Genomic DNA, 26,967 nt, shown 5'->3' on the forward strand with positions numbered 1-26,967 from the left:
TTTACAAGTATTACATCATATGGGGAAGATCTGCTATGACAAGATAAGACTGTAATTAATACATGGCTGTGTTAGATCACTCATTATTGTTGGTTGGTACACCACACACATCTGGGTCCCTGCCAGGACACAGAGGGAAATGGGATAGTTCTGGTTTCATTTCCTGGAATATGAAAACTTAACTGTGGGTGGAGTTTTAGTCTGTATCATGTCTTTATAACCAGTATAACCTGCCCCTTGAGCCACAACTCAGTCAACCTGCTTGATGGATTCTAGCCTTAACCAAGACAGAAAAGCACACTGAGTGATACATTATAATGGAAGCCAGCTTGTCCCTCCTGGAGGAACACCTCTCTTGTCCCGTGTGTTGTGACATATTCAGCAACCCAGTGGTGCTCAAATGCAGCCACAGCTTCTGTGAGGAGTGTCTACAGAAATGCTGGAAGGACATGGAGATTTTCCTGTGTCCTGTATGCAGGAAAGAGTGTTCTTCTGAGGAACCGAGCCAAAGTTTGGCCTTGAAGAGTCTCTGTGAATCATTCCAGAGAGGGAATGAAAAGGAGAAAGGATCTCAGGATATCTGCCACCTGCACGGAGAGACACTCAAACTCTTCTGTTTGAATGACAAACAGCCCATCTGTGTTGTCTGTCACACATCAAAGAAACATAAAGGCCATGACTGCTGTCCCATTGAGGAGGCTGTGACTGAATTGAAGGTGAGACAGATTCATAAACATATCTGCCTTTATTTAACTGATCATTTTGTTATTTGATTTGTTAACTTTGCCTTTGTTTAAAGACAAATGTATACCTCTGTGACTGAATAAAGACATGAGTCGCTGAGTACAGTACAATGAACGCCCAACTGACTCAGTTTTGAGTCATCTACATAAACATTTGTCAAGGTTGACAAGTTCCCTTCTTATGTCATTCTAGAGTGAAATCAAGGCTCCTTTGCAGAACAAATTGAAAAAAATGACCTCAGCCAAACTGGACAATGAAAACTGGGCAGAACACTTAATGGTAATTCACAGAAATACATACATATTTTTCTAGTAAAGATATAAACCAATATGTCATTTTGTAATTTGGGTGAACAATGATTTTATGTTTCTTTCTTGTCTATGGTAGGTCCAGGCCCAACTTGGAGAGGAGCAGATAAGGAGGGTGTTTAAGAAATTCTACCAGTTCATAGAAGAAGAAGAGGCTGCCAGGATAGCTGCTCTGAAAAAGGAACAACAGCTGAAATATAAAGTGATGAGAGAAAGAACAGAGACGTTGACCAAGAATATCTCAATGCTTTCTGAGACTATTGGATTTATCAAAAAGGACATGGAGACTGATGATATCACATTCCTGCAGGTATGTGGGCCTTAAGTTAAGGGCTAGTCAAGGTATTTTATAATTGATGTCAATTGTTGGTGAATAGAATTATTTCACAACTGTCAATTCACACACCTGTGAGCTATGAGTCACAGAAGCATATTTGCAATGATTACCTAGTTTATGGCCTTCTGTCTCACTGCCACCTCATACTGTAACAGTGTCATTTTTATGTTTTATTTTTATAGAACTACGAGGCCATACTTATCAGGTAAGTCCCATTTTGTTTTATCTCCATATTTTTCCATTCCATTGAATGGAGTCACTAATGCTTCATTATTACCCTAGAGCCAATTGTACACCTCCAGACACTGCTGCAAATGCTGAGATGGGGCCAGGAGCATTCATTGACATGGCCAAGCATGTTGGATGTCTGACGTTCAAAGTCTGGAACAGTCTGATTAAGATTGTTGACTACAGTAAGTCCGGGGTATTTCACAATTCAATTCACCAATTCTCCAACATTTGTGAACAGAATATATCGTTCAATAGTTCTGTGAAATGGTTTCTCTGTATCTCTTTAGATCCTGTAACCATGGATCCAAACACAGTGTCCACAAAGCTCATCCTCACTGATGACCTCACCACTGTGACGTGCTGTGAGGAAAAGCAGAATCTCCCAGACAATCCTGAGAGGTTTCATGTAGGAGTGTTGGGGTCTGAGAGCTTCAATAAAGGCAAACATTTCTGGGACGTGGAGGTAGGAGACAGCGATAACTGGTCTCTGGGAGTAGCCAAAGAGTCCATTCTGCGGAAGAAGCTAGTAAAACTGGATCCTCAGAGTGGATTGTGGACCATCAGATATATTAGTGGGAAATACAAAGCAGGTGTGAAATCAAGCACAGAGATCAAGTTAGATGAACGCCCACGAGTGATCCGAGTATGTCTGGACTGTGACAATGGGGTGGTGACATTCTGCGACCCCATTAAGAGCACTACTCTGTACACCTTCAAAGATACACTGACTGAAAAGCTGTTCCCATACTTTAGTATAGGCAGTCTTAAAAGCCCACTGCGCCTTTGTAAGAGACCCCTCACTAAGGTAACTGTGAACTGAGACGTGAGCTGGGGCACGAGGCAAATCTGCTCATTGGGCGCTGCATTGCGCATTCTCTCTGCTCCAGCCTCTCCAACCTAATGTGTTTTTGTGTGTGTGTGTGTGTGTGTGTGTGTGTGTGTGTGTGTGTGTGTGTGTGTGTGTGTGCGTGCGTGCGTGCGTGCGTGCGTGCGTGCGTGCGTGCGTGCGTGTGTGTGTGTGTGTGTGTGTGTGTGTGTGTGTTTGTGTGTGTGTGTGTGTGTGTGTGTGTGTGTGTGTGTGTGTGTGTGTGTGTGTGTGTGTGTGTGTGCGTGTGTGTGTGTGTGTGTGTGTGTGTGTATATCGGAGGGTTTGTGGAAAAAAAGCAGAAGATACATTTTCATCTCATATGAACTAATAAAGTATACATTATATTATCAAATCATTACTTAACATAATATAACCTTAGAAAGTATCATCACAATCATGGCTATGTGTATTCAACAGATTCTGTATGATGCAGTTGATTATGTTAGTGTGTTCAGAATGTGCATTCTAAATAATACAACATTTCAATTGAACTTCATGTTGTGCCGTCTCCATATCAATGTAATATTGTTTTCCCAATGTCCTTTCAACTTGTTTAAGTGAATTGAACTACCATGAACGTGGTTGTTTGACAGATGATACATTTTTTTGCATCTACTGCCATTTGAAGTTCTCACAACTAGATGAGGATATCAATCTACACAGAGAATATAGTACACAGTAGTTTATACAGTAGATCTATACAGAGAGCCATTCTGACCCAAATGGACTCTAAACTGAACACTTGCAAACTGGAAATTACGTCATTTGATCTGAAACACCAGAGTCCAGATTGGTGTCTTTGTTTTTACACTGCTGCTACTCGCTGTTTATTATCTAAGCATAGTCACTTTACAAATGACCTTGACTAACCTGTACCCCTGCACATTGACTCAGTACCGGTACCCCTGTATATAGCCTCGTCATTGTTATGTAATTTTCTTGTGTTACTTTTTAATTATTTTTATTTTATTATTAGTTTTTCACTTTATTTAGTAAATACTTGAACTGCATTGTTGGTTAAGGGCTTGTAAGTAAGTATTTCATGGTAAGATTATATGTTGTATTTGTCGCATGTGACAAATACAATTTGATTTGATTTGATTTGAAGAATTCCCTTCAACACATAAGGCATCATTGATGTTTCAAAGAGGCAACATATTGTGAAATCCAACCATTACAATCATTTAATGGATATACTGACGGATGGGGAAAGTGGTCCAGATAAGAATAAAAAATACATGTGAACAACACTAAGCCTTCATTCATCGTACTGCCTGCCTGCCACTCCATCTTAGAAAGAGCGAAAGAGAGTGAAAGAGAGAGAGACACTGCAATACCATTTAGTTGAGGAATTGTTTGTTAGTAGGATGACATGTACATTGGTGTGTTGAAAGTCAGGTTCAAAGTAAATGGGACTTACTGCAGGATTATTTCCAGACTAGATTTGAAAGCATATATAAAAACAGCATATCTCATTGGGTGACCATGTATGTATACTTATACACTATTAAGCAATACTACGATATCTTCACCAGCAGTAAGTAACAGTCTACAATGTAGTTTTACAATTAGTTTCACGGTAATAACTGTTTCTCTTTGCAATGTCTGGACACTTACTGACATCTAGTGGTAAAGTACTGTTCTCACAACACAGGTACTAGTAGGCACGTCACTAGTTTGATCAATTAAAAAATGTCACTCTAGTCTGTACAGTGACAGCTGCATATTTACTATTTACAAGTATTACATCATATGGGGAAGATCTGCTATGACAAGATAAGACTGTAATGAATACATGGCTGTGTTAGATCACTCATTATTGTTGGTTGGTACACCATACACATCTGGGTCCCTGCCAGGACACAGAGGGAAATGGGATAGTTCTGGTTTAGTTTCCTGGAATATGAAAACTTAACTGTGGGTGGAGTTTTAGTCTGTATCATGTCTTTATAACCAGTATAACCTGCCCCTTGAGCCACAACTCAGTCAACCTGCTTGATGGATTCTAGCCTTAACCAAGACAGAAAAGCACACTGAGTGATACATTATAATGGAAGCCAGCTTGTCTCTCCTGGAGGAACACCTCTCTTGTCCTGTGTGTTGTGACATAAATAAAACTCTTACTGACAGTTGTGGCTGCTTTTTTGGTGATGTATTGTTGTCTCTACCATCTTGCCCTTTGTGTTGTTGTCTGTGCCCAATAATGTTTGTACCATGTGTTGTGCTGCTACCATGTTGTTGTCATGTTGTGTTGCTGCCTGGCAATGTTGTTGTCTTAGGTCTCTCTTTATGTACTGTTGTGTTGTCTCTCTTGTTGTGATGTGTGTTTTGTCCTATACATATTGTATCATAGCCCCCGTCCCCGCAGGAGGCATTTGCCTTTTAGTAGACTGTCATTGTAAACAAGAGTTTGTTCTTAAACTGACTTGCCTAGTTAAATAAAGGTTAAATAAAAAAAGAAATATTCAGCAACCTTGTCATCCTCAAATGCAGCCATAGCTTCTGTGAGGAGTGTCTATAGAAATACTGGAAGGATATGGACAATCTGCTGTGTCCTGTATGCAGGAACAAGTGTTCTATTGATGAACCTAGCCTAAGTTTGGCCTTAAAGAGTCTCTGTGAATCATTGCAGAGAGGGAGTGAAAAGGAGAAAGTATCTCAGGACAACTGCCAGCAACATGGAACTCGGTTCCAAACAGCCCATCTGTGTTGTCTGTCCCACAACAAAGAAACATAGCCTTCCCCGTAGCTCAGTTGGTAGAGCATGGTGTTTGCAACGCCAGGGTTGTGGGTTCGTTTCCCACGGGGGGCCAAGTACAAAAAGAAGAAAAAAAAAAATTGTATGAAATGTATGCATTCACTACTGTAAGTCGCTCTGGATAAGAGCGTCTGCTAAATGACTAAAATGTAAATGTAAACATAAAGGCCATAAAGGCCTGCTATTACATTGAGGAGGCTCTGCCTTATTTGAAGGTCAGTTTGTGAAAGTATCTGTTCACTTTGCTTTTATTTGAACTGGTCATTTCAATCTCATTATGTGACTGAGTAGAGAGTGACTGGCTGGATTAAAAGACTGGTCTGTGTAACATACATTTACCAGGTTTACAATAATCCATTTTCATTTATCTTTAGAGTGAAATCCAGCGTGTGGATTTCACAATATTCCACAATATGATATGTATTGCGTTTCGATACTGTGATTCCAAGCATACAGCTCACGATGTCAGCTGTAGAGGGACAAGAGAAAGCCATGAGAGAACCATGAGTTCTGACCAGTCGTGAAAATAAAAGTGCTAAAAATAAAAAATTGTCTCCCTTTTAAAAAAGAAGATGGAGAACTATGAAGGAAAAATATTGAAATGTTGGTGCAGATACAGTGCCTTCAGAAAGTATTCATTGACTTATTCCACATTTTGTTGTGTTACAGCCTGAATTCAAAATGGATTCAATTTATATTTTTTCTCACCCATCTACACACAATACCCCATAATGACAAAAAGTGAAAACATGTTTTGAGATATTTTTGCACATGAAACACAGAAATATCTCATTTACATAAGTATTCACATAAGAGTCAATACATGTTAGAGTCATCTTTAGCTGGAAATTACAGCTGTGAGTCTTTCTGGATAAGTCTTCAAGAGCTTTGCACAACTGGATGGACAGCCATTTTCAAGTCTTGCCATAAGTCCCATTTCATCCCTACAAAATACATGTTACGCTCCATTTCCAACAGCACTGATGTTTAATTATTCCCATAGAGCCGAATCCACAGCAACAGACACTGCAGATGCTGAGACAGTGTCAGGAGCATTCATTGACATAGCCAAGCATGTGGGATCTCTGAAATTCAAGGTCTGGAAGAAGACGCTTCGGATCGTTTACTATAGTAAGTCCAAGTTTTTCACAAATGTTGTTTTTTAATATCTTACTGTAGCAAATAAGGCCACAATACTTTGAAAATAAATGTATTTTTTCAATAGTTATTTGAAATTGTTTTATCTCCCATTACACCCACACACTTCAGTATTAAAGTACAATATTAAAGTACAATAAACTTTCCCCTTAAGCTTCAGTGACCATGGATCCAAACACAGTGTCTGCAAGGCTCATACTGACTCATGACCTGACCACTGTGACATACAGTGAGGAGAGGCAGAACCTTCCAGAAAATCCTGAGATGCTTAAAATGGGAGTGTTGGGTTCTGAAGGGTACAGTAAAGGCAGACATTTTTGGGATGTAGAGGTAGGAAAAAGTGATAACTGGACCCTGGGAGTAGCCAAAGAGTACATTGTGCGCAACAAGTCACTCAAAATGTAGATTGTGGAGCATCAGATATATTAGTGGGAAATATAGAGTATGTGTAAAATCAGACATCCAGATCAAGCTGGATGAGAGCCCACGAGTGATCAGAGTACGTCTGGACTGTGACAAGGGGGAGCTGACATTCTGTGATCCCACTAAGAGCACTACTCTGTACACCTTCAATGATACATTCACTGAAAAAGTGTTCACATACTTTTACAGTACCAATCAATTGGTCCCACTGCGCCTTTTGTCAGTCAGCCCCAACTTTGGGCAGAATATTAACATGAGTGGAGACAGGTTGCCAAGTTTATAATATGTTTATAATAAGTTTATAATATGTGGGGACAAATATCTACTAAGATGTTAATTAGTTGATGTATCAACTGGAGGGACCCCATTGTGTGAACTTTAGTTGAATCCAGTTCCATGTAAATAGCTGTAAGACTTGCCTCAACACAAAGCATACTATGGGTATAAGTAGTGTAATTTAATTGATGCCAATAGAATGCATATATACCTTCTGTATGGTAACAACTTTCTATCTCATAATGCTTGTACAAGTGTTTAAAACAGCTGTTACAGTATGTAAAATATGTAAAGTACAGTCAATTATCTAAATAAATATTAAACGTTTCTATTGCATTTCATGTTGTGCTTTTCTATTTAACTGAATGTACCTTCTTAATTATTTAAGTGGATTTAGCTCATTTAATTCATTAACACGTTATAAAATAGTTTCAATTTGCTACCTACCATTGCAAATATTCACCACTAGATGGGGATCTCCAACTACCGGTATACAGTAGAGACCACTGTTGCTCAATGCTACACTGTAAAATGGGCCTATAGTCAAAGTGGGCCTACAAAAAACAAATGTAAATATCTATGGAGTAAATACATCCCACGGTTATGACATTAACATTCAAATAGTAGTTGATTTATATTATGTATTTGTAGTGCTCATGGCTTGACAACTCATTAATGAAACATTACATTTAATATGAATAAATAATTTGTTTACAAAGTCAACAATGACAACAAACACAAACAATGGAGTAACAGTCTTGTACCACCAATTAATGAAACCAATGTGAGCACAAAGTGGAACTGGTGGTAAAGTGTTAAAGAATGGTCTGCCTGGCTCCACCCCGATAAGGGATGTGTCACACCATAACAGGAAGAAGGAAGTCAAAACAACTCTTGGCGTCGCAGATAAAACAAGGAGCTAGTTACGTGTGTTGGGTTGCTTTCTCCTGTAGACGTGCCTTGGATATCAGCCGAGTGTCACTGTAACTTGTTCGATTAAAGCACTCCCAAACTAAACATCGACTTGTCCTAGGACCTAGGCAGTAAGTATGGCCATTTTGAAGTTCAGACAGTATGTTGTTGAGCCCAAATATTTTGTTGGGTAAAGTTAAAGTAAATACTGTACCTTACAGAGGTCATTAGCTAACTAGAACACAAACAAGGGCTCGCTCTGTGTTTGTCTAATGCCTACATCTCTGTGCGTCCCTTTGCCCTACATTCCCTTCCAGAGGAAGAGTCACTTTCCTGTGAAGAAGGCATGGCCACCCGATTCTCTCTCCCAGAGGAGGACCTCTGTTGCCCTGTGTGCTGTGACATCTTCAGGGACCCTGTGGTCCTCAAGTGCAGCCACAGTTTCTGTGCAGCCTGCCTACAGCAGTACTGGTCTGGGAAGGGCTCGGTCCGGGACTGTCCTCTCTGTAGAAGGGAGTTTGTGGACGAGCCGGTGGCCAGCCTCACCCTGAAGAACCTGTGTGACTCCTACATCCAAGAGAGCGGAGCGCTTGGGCCTACAGGAGAGCTGTGTGAACCAGGTGAGCTGTGCTCCCTGCACGGGGAGAGGCTGAAGCTGTTCTGTCTGCAGGACAAGGAGCCCATCTGTGTGGTCTGTCACACCTCCAGGAAGCATAAAAACCATGAGTGCTGCCCAGTGGGAGAGGCTATAGGCGACATGAAGGTAATCTGGTGTTATGAAGACAGCCCTATAAATTTAAATTGAGTTCTCTAGCTAGCATTTTTAGTTCAGAGGTGAACATGAAGGTAAAGGGGAAAATGCTGTGAGTTTGAGCTAATCTGTTTTATGCCTTCTGCAACTGTTTGCCTTTGAAGAACTGATATGTTTTGTTTACTCTATTCTTAGTCCAATTGTCTTTTTAATGTTCTTTGTAGGAGGAGATGAAGTCTGTGCTTACTTGTTTGCAAGAGAAGACGGAGGCTTTTGACAAAATGAAGCAAAACTATGAAAATACAGTGACACACATTCAGGTAGTGTTGGTGGTTAGCCATAGTATGAAATAAATCAAAATCTCTCATGTGTTAAAACACAATCCTAACAAGGGTCTCATTCAGGTCCAGGCCCGGTTTGTGGCAAAGAGGATTCATGAGGAGTTTGAGACACTCCACCATTTCCTCCAAGCGGAAGAGGCTGCTAGGCTTGCAGCTCTGAAAGAGGAGGAGGAGAGTAAGAGTGAGATGTTGAGGCAGAGTATGAGGGAGATGGACAGAACCCTGGCCTCCCTCTCTGACACAATCAGAGCCGTGGAGGAGGTGATGGCTTTGGATGATACTTTTTTTCTCCAGAAATGCAAGCAGACAGTGAGAAGGTGAGTACATTACAACCCCTGGTGGTTTCACTGTCTACAGACCATTACACGATGAGTACTAACTCCTACTTTTTCTGGCTGTATAGTGCTCAGTGCAGCACACTGCAGGACCCAGATATGGTCTCTGGAGCACTCATCGATGTGGCTAAGTACCTGGGCTCACTTCAATACAAAGTGTGGGAGAAGATGCAAGGGATTGTTAAATACAGTGAGTACTAACTGCAGTGTGTTGAACATCACTCGGCGTCAAGACTAGTCTATTTCATTACATGATAGACTGAAACCTTAACTTTTTAAGCACTTAGAGTGCTTCTTAATGTGTATTGACACAGCAATTACAGTGGTGAGAACCACTGCATCATGGTAACTGGATATACTTTCTCCTCAGCGCCAGTGACTCTGGACCCCAACACGGCTGCCCCCTGGCTCCTGCTGTCTGACGACCTCACCAGTGTGAGGGACAGCGACGACAAGCAGAAGCTTCCAGACAACCCCGAGAGGTTTGACCCTGACACAGGCGTACTGGGCTCTGAGGGCTTCAGCTCAGGAAAGCATGTCTGGGACGTGGAGGTTGGAGAGAACAGCGCCTGGGTCCTTGGCGTAGCCAAAGAGTCCATCCAGAGGAAAGACAAGGTCTCCTCCGTGCTGAAAAATGGATACCTGTCCGTGTACTTTTACCACAAGATGTACTTTGCAGGGACCTCACCCCTGACGCGACTCAATCTGAAGAAGAGCCCTCGGAGGATCAGAGTGCAGCTAGACTGGGAGAAGGGGAGAGTGTGCTTCTCTGACCCAGCTGATAACACGCAGATCTACACTTTCAAACACACCTTTTCTGAGAGGGTCTTCCCCTATTTCTGGGTTGGCTGTAAGCAGTGTCCTCTGAGGATTGAGCCATTAGAGGTCTCAGTGAAAGCTGTAGATCACACCTGAGAATGTGTTGGCGCATGAATGTTTTATGGAATTTTCTGTCTCTAAAGTGTCTTTCTTGATGTTGATTTTATGTCATGAGAAACATCTAATGGATAAATAATATTTAAATATCTGCCACTTGTTGCCTTTAAATAAATACTTATATTTTATTTAATGGACACATGTTGACATTTTATTTTATTGTGTAGTATGGAATAAAAGTTTCGTTTTCTGTGTGCAATAAAAATGGAACATCAGACTTGCTGTGGTGATATTTTATTAGAAACTACTAAGATAAACTAGTATTTGTGTGCAGTCGTCATCAATTTCAAATAGTTGGGCTAAACCATTACTGTAGTAACACCGTCAAATGGTATCCCCTGAAATCTACAAACGAGCCTGTAAGAATATTGTTTGAAGACGACTTCCAGATCTGTTTTAGGCATAAATATAAATGTCTTATTTAGTTACTCACCAATCAATACATTTTTTTTTTCGAGTAAAACAAAACGTGGACAAATTCATTAAGCCTGAAACACTGCAAGTTAACAGGTAAAAAGTAAGTTCATGTTCTGTTTATGCATCATGCGATGCAAGTAATTTAGCTAGTAAGCTGAAATAGCTAGTAAGCTAAATTAAGCTAAAAGCATCGGCAAAATCTCAAGCATTCGCATTAATTAGTACCTTTTCAATAAATGTCTACAGGATATCACTATAAGCGTTTTTAGGATTCCAGTAAATTGGATTTTGGTTGTGGTAAGTGTTGCTTTTAAAATTATTAGGCTGTTTTGTCAGAGACTCGGGATAGGATTGGGACATTTATTTAGTCTTTCATGTACCATGCTATGCCAACATAAACTAAACATTTACCCTCAAAAGATATTGAAGATGACTGACCTTTCATCAATCAAAGGGAAGAAGAGGGGACCTACAACCGTGATCACAGAGGCCTGTCCAAAGTCTCCCAAGGTCAGCTTCCTCACTCCTTCTCTACTGCTCATGGAGGTCCCTTCAGACACCAACACCAGTCTGCCAGTGTGGGACGCCATGCACTCCCAACAGGTGGACGTCGTCTGGACTGTGACACCATACAGTATCAATGTCCGCTTCACTCCTCTCCCGTCCAAGTCAAGGCAGACTACTAGTGCCAGCAATACTCCTATCTGCTCTCCTGGCAAAAGCAGCAGCACCACCAGGATCATCCAGTCGTCGTCAGGCCCATCCTCGGCCCTAAGCCAGAGCCAAATGATCATCCAACCTCTACCACAAATCACCCCCAGTGTGCTCCTCACCTTTCCTCAAAGCACCCTCATTCCTCAACCTGGAGCAGTCACCATCTCACCTCACAAGCCCCAAAACATGACACCGGGCCCAGTCAAAACCACCTCTCTCATCCTCCCCCTGCCTGTCATCATCACCCAGCCACAGCCTGTCCACCAGCCTACCACCCCAGCCCAAACACAAGCCCAAGCCGCTAGCACTAATCAGCCCCCTGGTCCATCCAAGACGGCAGCCAGTCTGACCTTCCACACAAACACCTCCGGCGACGTCCAGATCTGCGACCACTTTCTCACTTACTTCTGCAGGATGGGGAGCAACTGCAAGCAGCACCACACGCCATACCCCTTCCACTGGCAGCTGTGGTGCGTCAACAGTCACCAGTGGGTAGACTTCACCCCGCGCACCCAGGTTAATCTAGAGAAGGCCTACTGCAATGTCAACCGGGAGGAGATTGGAGTCAAGGAAGGGTGAGTAGTACAGGTAGTAGATGTTAATCATAAAACACTGTCCATCAGTCCTAAAAATCAGTGATTTCCATGCTTGTTGTTCCTCATAGCTCCATAAGTACTGCTGAATTTTGATTACACAATAGTTTATTAATGTATAAAATATTGCAAATTTACAGAGTATATGAAGAAGAAAAATACAGGAACTGCGACTCACCCACCCACCCACACACACACACAAACACACACACACACACACACACGGGAAGTGCCAGAGATGACATCAAGGATTTGATACCGGTCTTTTTAATGTAGCGCTACTTGCTACCACACCATAACTCTTAATGGTTTTATTTCTATGATTAGCGCTGGGAATTGGCAGGTACCTCGCGATACGATACTTAAGTGCCAATATGATATGTATTGCGTTTCGATACTGTGATTCCAAGCATACAGCTCACGATGTCAGCTGTAGAGGGACAAGAGAAAGCCATGAGAGAACCATGAGTTCTGACCAGTCGTGAAAATAAAAGTGCTAAAAATAAAAAATGGTCTCCCTTTTAAAAAAGAAGATGGAGAACTATGATGGAAAAATATTGAAATGTTGGTGCAGATACAGTGCCTTCAGAAAGTATTCATTGACTTATTCCACATTTTGTTGTGTTACAGCCTGAATTCAAAATGTATTCAATTTATATTTTTTCTCTCCCATCTACACACAATACCCCATAATGACAAAAAGTGAAAACATGTTTTGAGATATTTTTGCACATGAAAAACAGAAATATCTAATTTACATAAGTATTCACATAAGAGTCAATACATGTTAGAGTCATCTTTAGCTGGAAATTACAGCTGTGAGTCTTTCTGGATAAGTCTTCAAGAGCTTTGCACAACTGGATGGACAGCCATTTTCAAGTCTTGCCATAGATTTTCAAGACGATTTAAGTCAAAACTGTAACTATGTCACTCAGGAACATTCAGTGTCATCTTGGTCAGCAACTCCAGTTTATATTTGGCCTTGTGTTTTAGGTTATTGTCCTGCTGAATGGTGAATTTGTCTCCCAGTGTCTGTTGGAAAGCAGACAGAACCAGGTTTTCGTCTAGGATTTTGCCTGTGCTTAGCTCTATTCCATTTCTTTTTATCCCCAAAAACTCCCTAGACATTGCTGATGACAAGCATACAGCCACCACCATGCTTGAAAATATGAAGAGTGATGTGTTGTTTTGGACTTGTCTGAAACATAACCCTTTGTATTCAGGACATAAAATGAATTTCTTTACCACATTTTTTGCAGTTTTACTTTAGTGCCTTATTGCAAACAGGATGCATGTTTTCGAATATTTTTATTCAACAGGCTTCCTTCTTTTCAGTCTGTCATTTAGGTTAATATTGTAGAGTAACTGCAATGTTGTTGATCCATCCTCAGTTTTCGATCACAGCCATTATACTCTAACTATTTTAAAGTCACCTTTGGCCTCATGGTTTCCTTCCTCTACAGCAACTGAGTTAGGAAGGACGCCTGTATCTTTGTAGTGACTGGGTGTATTGATACACCATCCAAAGTTTAATTAATAACTTCACCATGCTCAAAGGGATATTCAATGTCTGCTTTTTTAATTTGGAATCATCTACCAATAGGTCCCCTTCATTGTGAGGCATTGGAAAACCTCCCTGGTCTTTGTGGTTGAATCGGTGTTTGAAATTCACTGCTCGACTGAGGGACCTTACAGATAATTGGATGTGTGGGGTACAGAGATGAGGTTGTCATTCAAAAATAATGTAAAACACTATTATTGCACAGTGATTCCATGCAACTTATTATGTGACTTGTTAAGCAAATGTTTACTACTGAACTTATTTAGGCTTGCCATAACAAAGGGTTTGAATACTTATTGACTCAAGACATTTCAGCTTTTCATTTTTGTTTAATTTATAAAACATAATTCCACTTTGACATTATGGGGTATTGTGTGTAAACCAGTGATACAAAATATCGATTTATTACATTTTGAATTCAGGCTGTGAATAAACTTCTGAATGCAATGTATATCGTCAAAAAGTTCTATCCCGATATGTAACTGTATCTAATTTCCCCCATCACTAGTACGGATATGTTCACCCTGCACTTTGACACCATGACGTTGAAGGACGGGGAGAAATACGACCGGGTCAGAAGACTCCAGAACACCACAGACCCAAACAAGAACCCTCACCTCTATACTAGTTGGTGCTTCTTCTGGTGGAATAACCTCAGCTGGACAAAGTACCATCCGACTCAGACCCTTCTACCGCTCTCTTAAGTCTCTGAGAGCACATTTGAGGTACATATCCATGTTTTGTTTTAACCTTGAGCTGGTTTATTGGTTCAGTTACCTTACTTTCTAGGCTCTTTTAAACTGTGTTCAATTATCTTAAATCTAATTTACATGCACTTGTTTGTTATAAACTACATGGCTACGAAAGTATGTGGACACATGCTCGTCGAATCTCTCATTCCAAAATCATAGGTATTAAAATGGAGTTGGTCCCCCCTTTGCTGCTATAACAGCCTCCATTCTTCTGGGAAGGCTTTCCACTAGATGTTGGAACATTGCTGCGGGGACTTGCTTCCATTCAGCACATGCACGGAGGCATTGTTATGCTGAAACAGGAAAGGGCCTTCCCCAAACTATTGCCGCAAAGTTAGAAGCACAGAATCGTCCAAAATGTCATTGTATGCTGTAGCTTTAAGATTTCCCTTCACTGAAACAAGGGGCCTAGCCCAAACCATGAAAAACAGCCCCCGACCATTATTCCTCCTCTACCAAACTAGTTGGCACTATACATTTGGGCAGATAGCGCTCTCTTGGCATTCAACAAGCCCAGATTCGTCCATCAGACTGTCAAATAGTGAAGCGTGATTCATCACTCCAGAAAACATGTTTTTACACTGCTCCAGAGTCCAATGGAGGCGAGCTTTACACCACTCTAGTCAACGCTTGGCATTGCGCATGGTGATCTTAGGCTTGTATGTGTCTGCTCGGCCATGGAAACCCATTTTGTGAAGCTCCAGACAGTTCTTGTGCTGACGTTGCTTCCAGAGGCAGTTTGGAACTTGGTAGTAAGTGTTGCAACCGAGGACAGACGATTTTTACGTGTTTCAGCACCCGGTGGTCCCATTCTGTGATCTTGTGTGGCCTACCACTTCGCTGAGCTGTTGTTGCTCCTAGAATTTTCCGCTTCACAATAACAGCAGTTACAGTTCACCGGGGCAGCTCTAGCAGGGCAGAAATTTGACAAACTGACTTGTTGACAGTGCAACATTGAAAGTCACTGAGCTCTTCAGTACGGGCCATTCTACTGCTTATGTTTGTCAATGGAGATTGCAAAATGTTATACTCCTGTCAGCAACGGGTGTCGCTGAAATAGCCGAGTCCACTAATTTGAAGGGATGTCCACATACTTTTGGTCATGTAGTGTAACTCATAATTGGGGCCAGGAGAAATTCTCCACTCTTTTTCAAACCAGTAGTTCTGTCCTATAGCACCAAAAGGTTGATAGTGTCATCTCAAGCCACCTGTTGGTATTTAGACCCTACAGGGGACGCACCTGTGTGGGAGGGGCTAGAAAGATACTGCTGACCTGTAAAATGACTAACCACGACTAACCATGTGTTCATTATGTTGAAATGTGTTTGAAAGAGGCTGTAGTGTCACCAGTAAAATGATTGATTGAACTGCAGGTCAGGTGGAAGAGAATTTCTCAGGGTCTTACTCATAATGTTGGAATCACACCATATTAGTTGTAGTTCATCAATAATATCAACTACATTCACGAAAACAATCATCTACTTGATTTGTATAGGACAGGTATACTGCTGGATGGTCTGGCCAGCACATCCACCGAGCCTTCCCCGGCCAACTTCAGTGTAGACCCCCTGGGGGAGTTCAGCACCTGGTACCCCCCAGTGTGGACCCCTAGCTCCGCCCCAGACCAGGACTACAGCATGGTGGATGTACCTGCCAACACCCAGGCCTTCCAGAAGGTCCACTGCCTGTTCCACAAGACCCTGTCAGAGACCCGGGTGGAGATAGTCAGCCTCCACCAGATCCAGAATGTTCTCCACTGGGACAAGTTCCAAAGGTGTGGATGGGGACTCCCTCTGGCCCTCTTTGATGTTTTCTACCCTTAATTTTCCTCATGTACTGTGTATATGACCGTTATGTGGGAATGGGATAAAGGACAGGGAAAAGGTAGATAACATGGTGCGACATTACATCACACAACAGATCAATATAATTGCATTGATCAGGGTTACCCAAAGGAGATGGAGGCTTTTTATTCTCCTGCTCCATTTGAGCATGAATAAATGTAATAGTGATAAAAACCTATTGAATTGAATTTAAGATGAGTTCATACATTAGGTGGCATTGTTTGTGTTGTAGGTACAAGGAGCACATGCGGAAGCGCGGCGACACCAAGGAAGATGGGGCTCTGGAGAGGCACCTGTTCCACGGGACCGTCGGGGACTTCATTGAGGACATCTGCCACAACAATTTTGACCCGCGCGTCTCGGGAGTCAACGGGGTCGTGTACGGCTACGGCTCCTACTTCGCCCGCGACGCCGCCTACTCCAACACATTCGCTGCGGTGTCACCTGACGCTGGGGTGCGTCACATGTTCCTGGCCAAGGTGCTGGTGGGAAAGGTGAGCGTGGGTAAGTGCAAATACCGCCGGCCGCCACCCGTCAGATCCACGAAGGAGGACTACAATCTGTACGACACCTGTGTGGACCAGCTGGTCAACCCCACCATCTTTGTAGTTTTTGACCGGTGCCAGTGCTACCCCTACTACCTGATCAAATACAAAGAACTGCTAGTGGTGGACGTCAATGAGTAGGTTTGCCCTGGGAGAGCTAGTGTTGCTGCCTGTGACGGTAACTGTTGTTGTTCACTGGATGTTCATTCCACACCAGACCGTACTGCAGCACCTTGAATTAAAGTGAAAGACAGCAAGAATAGATCAGTCAAAACTGTATCAAACAAAATGTTTGTGTATCCAGTCCAAATGATAAAGTTCAAAGCCTTCCAAAGACTTGGAATGTTTTTAGAATAGATATGTGTTTTATGAAGTTTTACAATTACCGTTTTTACAGTACGTTTCTACAACGTCCCATTTTAAGGTTAGGGTTAGGGTCTAAATGTAACACTAAAACAAGTTTGATATATTTTGTAAATGTTTTAATAATCGAGACAATTGTAACTTGATAATGTAGAAAGAAGAAATTATAAGTTCTAGATGTTGCTTTCAAAAAGGTTCTTAATCAACTGTAAAGTTGTTATGTTCTTGAAAATAAATGGGTTTACTGAATACATCAGGGGCAGTCGGTTCCGTTTATGATTTGATGATTTTTTTTTTATGAGCATGGCCTTATTTCTATTCCAGAATATTGGATGACTGTCATTCATATTCCATTCACCCAGTTCAGTGTAACAGCGATAGGTTTGGCTACTGCATGATACAAACATTTTCCCTGTACCCATCATGAGGTTGCTACAACCTAGCCTACAAATGAAAGTTTATAATGTACAGTGCTGTGAAAAAGTCATTGCCCCTTTCTATTTAGCATATTTTTGATACTGAATGTTATTAGATCTTCAACCAAAACCTGATATTAGATAAAAAGCAAAAATAAATTGCTAAAAGGCAACAAATTAGAAGTTTTGGAATGGCCTAGTCAAAGTCCAGACCTAATCACAACTGAGATGTTGAGGCAGGACATGAAACGAGCAGTTCATGCTTGAAAACCCACAAATGTCACTGAGCTAAAGCAGTTCTGCATGGAAGAGTCAGCCAAAAGTCCTCCACAGCGACGTGAGAGACTGATCAACAACTACAGGAAGCGTTTGGTTGGAGTCATTGCAGCTAACTGGCACAACCAGTAATTGAGCTTAAGGGGGCACTTACTGTTTCCCACAGGGGCATAGGGTGTTGCATAACTTTGTTTATTAAATAAATTAGACAAGTATGTAATTGTGTTATTTGTTCACTCAGGTTCCCTTTATCTAATAGTAGGTTTTGGTTGAAGATCTGATAACATCTAGTATCAAAAATATGCAAAAGTAGAGAAAATTAGAAAGGGGGCAAATCATTTTTCACAGCACTGTAGGTGCAAATAAATGTTTTTTACTGAATACATTAATTACTTAAGCTTACAAAGGGGAGTCTTGTTCACTTTACAATATCTTAATTTATTCTATTTACAGTCATATTTCTGAAATTCAATCCCCAAAACATTGTCAGAAAGTTAAGTTATGAATGTAATGCAATTCCCCATAAGTATCTTGTAGTAAAACGTTATATTTCTCTCTTTAATATATTTTGTACAAACAAACCCTTTCCCTCTTTCAAACAGTACATCTTGTGAATTAACTTTGTTTTCCAACACTGTCACACATAATCAGTGTTTGTCTTGTTTGGACAGGAATCAAATGCATCCTGCAGGTTACCCAGGAATGTTCCTAATCCTCCAAGAACAAGAATCACAGTACTGGACAGAATCATCTCTATAGCACATCCATCCAGCTGAAACTTTAATCAAGGGTGACTTTTACATGGTGCAAAATAGTTTAAACCTGTGCAAAAAATACCGTAAAAGTCATAATCTGGCATTGTGATGCAATTTGAAACTTTTCTTCAGCAACGAGCGTTGTAAAAAAGGCCACTATTTATGCATTTTTCAGTGTACTTAAAACTCTACTTAACTTTTTATGCCCACCTTTTTATTTATTTTTGCACAGATTTGAACTATTTTGCACCTTAAATGTCACCCCAAAAGTATTTTCCCACTGGGCACAGACGGCAGTTCAACATCTAGTTTTGATTTACATTTGGTTGAGTTATCAACCAACGTGAAATCAACCAAACCCAGTCATTGGATTTAAAAGTTGGGTTAAAAAAAAGACGCAATTCCTTTTTGTAAATCCAATCAGTGTTCCACGTTGATTCAAAGTCATCACCTCAAATCTTGGGGTTGAAATGACGTGGAAACGTTGATTCAACCAGATTTTGCCCAGTGGGTTCTCAATGACTTCTTGGTACAGTACAAGTGTAGTCTGCTGAACAGAGTAATAACACTTCCAGTTACAGTACATATAAAATGTAGTGTTATTATTCAATCGGGTGTAATTTTAAATGGGTAGATAAGTTTGGCATATAATGTAGACTGAGTACAGGCCGACCGTTGTCACTTGGAATCCAAACGGAATATTCCTCTATTGTTTGGATTCCAGGCTAACTCTTGTATTCCACACATTGAAATTACATTTAGGCTGACATTTGATGATATTTGAAAATGAGCAGTATGTCCAAACATTAAGACATATCTTATATAAAACTATAATAAAATCCTTTAATCGTGCTTGCTGGACAACTCTATTGACTTTCCCGTGAGGTTTTAACTTGAATGTAAAATGACACTTGGAATCAACATTAAAGGCAACTTTAAAAACATCTGCTAAAAACTCATAAGTTCATCAGACATGTGTTGAGGCCTATAAAACATTCAAATCTGATATAAATCAAAGACACCATCTCCTGTGACCTGGTCTAGTCTGTGTTAGAAGTCCTGTCCCTAACAGGGAGTGCCCACGACAGTTTGGTCTATGATGCTTGGTGTCCTTTTTCCCTTTCAATCAATTTCAATACACATAAAATCACCAATATACAACAGCTAAAGCAACAAAAAGCAATACAAACTCATTGAAACAGAACTACAGATAAATACAAATAAAAACAAAGGCGCCTTGATGATTTGACAAGTTTCCCTTTGTGGACGGTAATTTCATTTTTCTGCCGATAAGGAAAATCCTATATCCTCCACCCAAATCTACTTGCTTTTGTCCTCTCTCTCACACACCCACTCTCTTCATCAGCTCTCCAAGTCAGCATGATTCGGGTGCCATGATTGGATGTACCACGTAGGGGTGAGAGGTCATAGTTCATGATTATTTCCATAGTGGCAGACTGCTGGCGAGCTGACTGCTGACTGTACAAGGAAGGCGCTGAATCCTGTGACGGGGAGGGGCGGTGTTGTGGACTTGGCGTTGTCCTGGAGGGGGAGGGAGTGGGTTGAAAAGGCCATGGAGGGAATGGCAAGTTAGGAGTCGTGATGGGGTTGGTCACTCGCAGGCCAGTTTGCTGTCGAAACTGGACAGGCCAATGGCGAAGGCTTGCAGGGCACACATGGGGTAGTTGTAGTCTAAGGTGAAAACGTCCTCGGCCACTCTGCCAAACTGCATTACGATGTAGTCCGCTGAGGGAAGAGAGAAGAGATGACTCAATAATGTGAAATCATTATTCCATTCTACCCAAGGAGAGGGAGTGAGAAATAGAGAGTGAAAAGGAGCGAGAGAGAAAGAGAGGAGAGAAAGAGTCGAGAGAAGCACTGACGGATCGACTCACGATCGTTGTCGTGGACGATCTGAAAGTTCTTGACGGAGGCCTGTGTGACGCGGCCGTGGAAATTGAGCACGTAGGACTGGGTGTCGTCGTTCCACACGGGGGCCTTGTTGTGCAGCTCGATCAGGTTCTCCACTGAGTGGTTCTGCCACTTACTTAGAAGGCTCTCCTGCTCCTGGAAACACACAAACAGGGTTGTATTCATTAGGCACTAAACAGAAGAAATAGGACTGAAACAGGGAGTGACAACCTTGACTTACCCAATAAGAATGCTCAATTTAGTTTTCCGTTGCGTGTCCTAATGAATACGACCCAGACATCCAAACCATCTGATCTGACGTCACTCCCCAGTGACCACATCTCACAGCCCTTAGTGGGTTAGCCTCAGTTTCCATTACATGATGTTGACTTCAATACTCCCTCCATTATTCAGATTGTGCTAAATGATTTTCTATTTCAAGATGTAAGAATGCTAGAGTCTTAAATCAATCATGCCCTCTGACACGCCCCTCTCCCTTACTGTGCAATACAAGTACAGTGACTACAAATGTTAGAAGTGATTGGAGTTGTACAGTCCCATGGGGCTGATACATACACTGTTTGGACGGACGGGGACCCTCTCAAAGTTCATGTTCATGCCTGGGATGATGACGGTCATCTTGCGGGGACCTTTAAACCCCAGAACGTTGGTCTCCTGCAGAGAGAACACAGGAGATCAGAATGTCACACAATCTTACAGGTTAAATTATATTTGTGTGTGTGTGTGTGTGTGTGTGTGTGTGTGTGTGTGTGTGTGTGTGTGTGTGTGTGTGTGTGTGTTAGAGGTCGACCGATTAATCGTAATGGCCAATTTCAAGTTTTCATAACAATCGGTAATCGGTATTTTTGGCCACCGATTTTTTAATATATTTTTTTAACACCTTTATTTAACTAGGCAAGTCAGATTAAGAACACATTCTTATTTTCAATGACGGCCTAGGAACGGGGGTTAACTGCCTTGTTCAGGGGGGGATTCGGGGATTCGTTTTTGCAACCTTCTGGTTACTAGTCCAACGCTCTAACCACCTGCCTTACATTGCACTCCACGAGGAGCCTGCATGGCAGGCTGACTACCTGTTACGCGAGGGCAGCAAGAAGCCAAGGTAAGTTGCTAGCTAGCATTAACCTTATCTTATAAAAAACAATCAATCTTAACATAATCACTAGTTAACTACACATGGTTGATGATATTACTAGTTTATCTAAAGTGTCCTGCGTTCCATATAATCGATGCGGTGCCTGTTAATTTCTCATCGAATCACAGCCTACTTCGACAAACGGGCGATGACTTAACAAGCGCATTTGCGAAAAAAGCACTGTCGTTGCACCAATGTACCTAACCATAAGCATCAATGCCTTTCTTTAATATCAATACACAAGTATATATTTTTAAACCTGCATATTTAGTTAATATTGCCTGCTAACATGAAATTGTGTCACTTCTCTTGCGTTCATTGCACGCAGAGTCAGGGTATATGCAACAGTTTGGGCCGCCTAGCTCGTTGCGAACTAATTTGCCAGAATTTTACGTAATTATGACATAACATTGAAGGTTGTGCAATGTAACAGGAATATTTAGACTTAGGGATGCCACCGGTTAGATAAATGACGGGACGGTTCCGTATTTCACTGAAAGAAAAAACATTTTGTTTTCGAGATGATAGTTTCCGGATTCTACCATATTAATCACCTAAGGCTCGTATTTCTGCGTGTTTATTGTATTATAATTAAGTCTACGATTTGATAGAGCAGTCTCACTGAGCGGTGGTAGGCACCAGCATGCTCGTAAGCATTCATTCAAACAGGCTGGTGTAACTGATGTGAAATGGCTAGCTAGTTAGCGAGGTGCGTGCTAATAGTGTTTCAAACGTCACTCGCTCTGAGACTTGGAGTAGTTGTTCCCCTTGCTCTGCATGGGTAACGCTGCTTCGAGGGTGGCTGTTGTCGATGTGTTCCTGGTTCGAGCCCAGGCAGGAGCGAGGAGAGGGACGGAAGCTATACTGTTACACTGGCAATACTAAAGTGCCTATAAGAACATCCAATAGTCAAAGGTATATGAAATACAAATCGTATAGAGAGAAATAGTCCTATAATTCCTATAATAACTACAACCTAAAACTTCTTACCTGGGAATATTGAAGACTCATGTTAAAAGGAACAACCAGCTTTCATATGTTCTCATGTTCTGAGCAAGGCACTTAAACGTTAGCTTTCTTACATGGCACATATTGCACTTTTACTTTCTTCTCCAACACTTTGTTTTTGCATTATTTAAACCAAATTGAACATGTTTCATTATTTATTTGAGGCTAAATTGATTTTATTGATGTATTATATTAAGTTAAAATAAGTGTTCATTCAGTATTGTTGTAATTGTCGTTATTACAAATAAATAAATAAAAAAATCGACCGGTATCGGCTTTTTTTGGTCCTCCAATAATTGGCATCGGTATCGGCGTTGAAAAATCATAATCGGTCAACCTCTAGTGTGTGTGTGTGTGTGTGTGTGTGTGTGTGTGTGTGTGTGTGTGCACTCACATAGCAGATGGCTGCGAGTTCCTGTCGTGTGTTGCTCTCCTCCAGCAGAGCTCCAGGGTTCTTACAGGGGTTGGTGCCTTGGTCATACACCGTGAACTTGGTCCCCATCAGGTTAGACCTGCAGGATGACCAGACCAATCCCATTAGAGTCTACAATGTCCCTCCAGCACTCACAATCCCACTTCACACCCAATAGGGTTATCAGATGCAGCCGAGGGCTCAAAACAATATGGAAATTGTTCATCAGCAAAGATTTAGAATTATATTTAGAGTTGTGAGATATGGTCCTACCTCAGTTTCCCCATGAAGCTCTCTCCCTCGCGTGACAGGTCCGTGGCGTCCACTGAGATCAGGTAGTTGGACGTCTTGCTCTTTTTCCTCTTCCTCCCAGCCAGAAGAAACAGCTGGGTGAAATAAAGAGAGTAAACTCAGGGTGAAACAAAGAGAGTAAACTCAGGGTGAAACAAAGAGAGTAAACTCAGGGTGAAACAAAGAGAGTAAACTCAGGGTGAAACAAAGAGAGTAAACTCAGGGTGAAATAAAGAGAGTAAACTCAGGGTGAAACAAAGAGAGTAAACTCAGGGTGAAACAAAGAGAGTAAACTCAGGGTGAAACAAAGAGAGTAAACTCAGGGTGAAACAAAGAGAGTAAACTCAGGGTGAAATAAAGAGAGTAAACTCAGGGTGAAACAAAGAGAGTAAACTCAGGGTGAAATAAAGAGAGTAAACTCAGGGTGAAACAAAGAGAGTAAACTCAGGGTGAAATAAAGAGAGTAAACTCAGGGTGAAATAAAGAGAGTAAACTCAGGGTGAAACAAAGAGAGTAAACTCAGGGTGAAACAAAGAGAGTAAACTCAGGGTGAAATAAAGAGAGTAAACTCAGGGTGAAACAAAGAGAGTAAACTCAGGGTGAAACAAAGAGAGTAAACTCAGGGTGAAACAAAGAGAGTAAACTCAGGGTGAAATAAAGAGAGTAAACTCAGGGTGAGAGGGAAACTCACAAACCGTCATTTTAATCAGCGCAATCAAAACAGGTGTTACTTTTACTTTATATTCTCATACCATTTCAAATGTAGCTATTGAGGAAAAGAAAATTAAACAGGCCCGTGAAATAAGATGGTAAAAGAAATCTATCTTGACTGTAAATCTATCTAAGGTCTTGTCTCCATGTTAATCCACCATGACAGGATGTGAGGTCAAATGTACCTTCCTGCCGTCCTCTCTCTCCATGTGCATAAAGTAGGTGGGGTACAGGCCGCGGTCCATTCCCTTCTTGTCCCGGGATATGCGGCACTTGATGGTGACGCCGCGGGGGGCGGGACGCACCACAAACTCCTCCAGGTTGTCCACTTCGATCAGGGCGCTCTCCGCCGTGGGCGACCCCGGTGTCTCGTACTCCTGTGGACACACACACACACACACACACACACACACACACACACACACACACACACACACACACTGCTATGTCACAAAACATACCGGCCAATCACTGTTATAAAGGAGATACGGTCCAGGAGTAGGGGGAACAACATTCATCTGCCATCTTGTTGTTTCAGTGTCTTCAAGTGACAAGTTGATTTGCCATGTGTAATGAATCCATTAGAAATCTCACAAGCCATAGCCACATAGCTGTGTATGTGCTCCTAATGATATGACAGGACAGAGACAACTATATGGTTGGACTCACTGTGTTGGACTTTGTGCTGGAGGCAGACGCAGGCCGGGTTGACTCTGGGTTGGAGGACAGCGAGCGTGTCCGGTCTTCATTACCGTGTTCCTCATCCTCACTGGCCTCTTCGTAGTTCATACTGCCTGACAGACCTGGTCATGGGAGAAAGAGTGCACTATGGGAGATGTGGCCTACAGCTTACACTCCATTGGTTGGGATCAGGAGGACCCAGGGTTCTATGCAGACAGGAGAGATCATCTCAGATGCCCAGCCAAGCTGAAAACTCCTCCATATCTCCTCAGTAATCCCATAGGTTCTTATTGCCATGACTCAAGAAGGAGAGATTTATTTCTCCTGGGACCCATTGTGATTAGCCTGCATGTAATGGATATGGGCAACGTATTTCTTCAAATGTATGCAAATTTTGTTTTTGATCACATAGCCTTTGATTTGTTCCAACTAAGTCATCATACTACCCCAGTTGAAAATATGAACTGATGCAATATTTCTGCAATCGGAAAAGGCCACATATTACAATATGCAGCTAAAACTGCTCTTTAAAAATATTTCGTAGTCCTCAAACAATTTGAGGAGACAACCTAACCTCAAAACAGCTGGCAGAGGATGGGAAGGAAAGCGGAAGCGAAATAGTGCTGAGTAACTGTTGAGACCCATTGAGGAAAAACGTTTCTGTATAGAAGACGAGACTACCCAGTAACCAGGTTACGATAGAAGAGACCTGTTATGAACCTCTAGCCATCCCAGCAGCCTTCATTATCCCCAGACACCACTGTTAGTCCACTTCAGAGCCCTATACATTTCCACATTGGAAAGAATACTGTTGAAATACAAGACAATAGATTCTCCATCTTCAGTGTGTTTTATCCATCACTGAGACCAGGTTTCCTGGACCCAGATTAAGCCTAGGCTTGTACTAAATGCACGTTAAGCATGCTTTTCAGTCCAGGAGTAATCTGTGTCCGAGAAAGCGGCCCTGATAGTCCAATGTAAAGAGTTAGTTAGGAACGAGGGAAAGCAGAAATCCTATTGAGAGATACCAGCCAGACAGACCCAGCACGGTGTGGTCAGACAGGCCTTTGTGGGAGCTGCTCTGGACAGGTGTCAGTAATGCTGCTAATTGGATTTACCAGCCGTGACACTGGCTGGTGCTGTGGAATATTTTAATGAGAAAGCACTTTTTAGGTGCGAAAGCATAATTCAAAGTGAGCAGGGGAAAAATGTCCGCTCGCAATGTGTTCCATTGTTGATGATACAAGAAATATGAAATGTTTTTCTTCAGTGTGGCTTGAGGCTAGAGTATGATATCTAGCACTTTACAGCCAATGACTAGGTTATTATCAGTAACTATAGAATTCACTGTTGTCGTATCCTCCCTTAGTTTCACCTCTGCTCCATAGAGTTAGTGCTGCAGAGAGAGGAAAGGAGGGAGGGAGAGAGACAGAAACCCAGCAACCTTCACTACAGCCCTGTCACCATGGGAACGGCAGGCTGCTCTCTACTACCTGACTGGAGTAGTTACTCCCTGGCAGACAGTGGGCGCTCTGGCCCCTCCTCCGGCCCCTCCTCTGGGCCCTCCTCCACTGCACCAACCAACTGGACCACCCTGTCGTTGGCGGGGTCAGTCAGAGAGGGGGAGGGGCTGAGAGAGATGTCCCACGCCTCTGCAGACAGACACATATGTATTGGCCAACGTGGCTAGAAACAATATGTATACAGTGGTGTTCACTCCATCCAGCCCCAGAGATATGTCTAAATGTCAGGGTACTGCCAAACATGAAATACAGACCGCAAATGTCAACTACATTCTAATAGTGACTCAAAGGCATCAATTAAAACAACACACAAAGCTTTGTAGACTCACTGCTTTTACTATATCAGCCAAATGGAAAAGTCAAAGCTCAGGTTGTAAAACCAAAACTTGCAACGTGATCATTTCAACCCCTTTCTCTGTCTCACAGCACATGAAGAACTTGGGAACTAGCTGACCAGTTTTGATTGAATAGCGTCCCCAAGTCAAATCCAAATGGAAGCAGTAGGCTATTACTAATCCTTTGCCGTTTCCATTTCAATTCATTTCCACTGGGAAATAAAAAAGCATGGGCAGCCAGGCAGACAGATACTATCTAAAGGCACCTGAGGACAGGCTGGATCTCAGTAGCACTAAGCAGACCAGACATTCATTCATGATGAAG

General features: G+C 41.9%; 4 protein-coding genes across 8 annotated transcripts in view; 3 read left to right on the forward strand and 1 right to left on the reverse strand.

Annotated features, from left to right (window-relative positions):
* Positions 1–201: 201 nt before the first annotated feature.
* On the forward strand, positions 202–3,738 carry LOC106576442 (zinc-binding protein A33). Its single transcript, XM_014153627.2, has 6 exons — positions 202–716; positions 937–1,023; positions 1,132–1,362; positions 1,572–1,594; positions 1,672–1,802; positions 1,908–3,738. The coding sequence occupies exons 1-6, from the start codon at positions 318–320 to the stop codon at positions 2,438–2,440; spliced, it is 1,404 nt and encodes a 467-aa protein (XP_014009102.1). The 5' UTR covers positions 202–317; the 3' UTR covers positions 2,441–3,738.
* Positions 3,739–7,981: 4,243 nt separating this feature from the next.
* LOC106576422 (nuclear factor 7, brain) lies at positions 7,982–10,593 on the forward strand. The gene is made up of 6 exons (XM_014153597.2): positions 7,982–8,146; positions 8,335–8,778; positions 8,991–9,086; positions 9,171–9,424; positions 9,511–9,632; positions 9,813–10,593. The coding sequence occupies exons 2-6, from the start codon at positions 8,362–8,364 to the stop codon at positions 10,355–10,357; spliced, it is 1,434 nt and encodes a 477-aa protein (XP_014009072.1). The 5' UTR covers positions 7,982–8,146; positions 8,335–8,361; the 3' UTR covers positions 10,358–10,593.
* Positions 10,594–11,216: 623 nt separating this feature from the next.
* LOC106576441 (uncharacterized) lies at positions 11,217–16,180 on the forward strand. Its single transcript, XM_014153626.2, has 3 exons — positions 11,217–12,084; positions 14,172–14,388; positions 15,911–16,180. Exons 1-2 carry the CDS (start codon positions 11,225–11,227, stop codon positions 14,365–14,367), a joined length of 1,056 nt encoding a protein of 351 aa, XP_014009101.2. The 5' UTR covers positions 11,217–11,224; the 3' UTR covers positions 14,368–14,388; positions 15,911–16,180.
* Positions 16,181–18,276: 2,096 nt separating this feature from the next.
* Positions 18,277–26,967, reverse strand: part of tulp3 (TUB like protein 3) — a 39,304-nt gene continuing 30,613 nt past the window's right edge. For all 5 annotated transcript variants that reach the window (XM_014153594.2, XM_014153592.2, XM_014153596.2 and 2 more), the window contains 7 exons: positions 24,773–24,906; positions 24,289–24,480; positions 23,375–23,487; positions 23,084–23,201; positions 21,102–21,200; positions 20,510–20,681; positions 18,277–20,360 (listed from right to left, as the gene is read on the reverse strand). In XM_014153594.2, coding sequence (XP_014009069.1) covers positions 20,227–20,360; positions 20,510–20,681; positions 21,102–21,200; positions 23,084–23,201; positions 23,375–23,487; positions 24,289–24,480; positions 24,773–24,906 — 962 coding nt within the window. In that variant the 3' untranslated portion in view covers positions 18,277–20,226. The remainder of the gene's footprint in view (positions 20,361–20,509; positions 20,682–21,101; positions 21,201–23,083; positions 23,202–23,374; positions 23,488–24,288; positions 24,481–24,772; positions 24,907–26,967) is intronic.

Source organism: Salmo salar, chromosome ssa17 (genome assembly GCF_905237065.1).
Source record: "Salmo salar chromosome ssa17, Ssal_v3.1, whole genome shotgun sequence".
Classification (NCBI taxonomy): domain Eukaryota; kingdom Metazoa; phylum Chordata; class Actinopteri; order Salmoniformes; family Salmonidae; genus Salmo; species Salmo salar.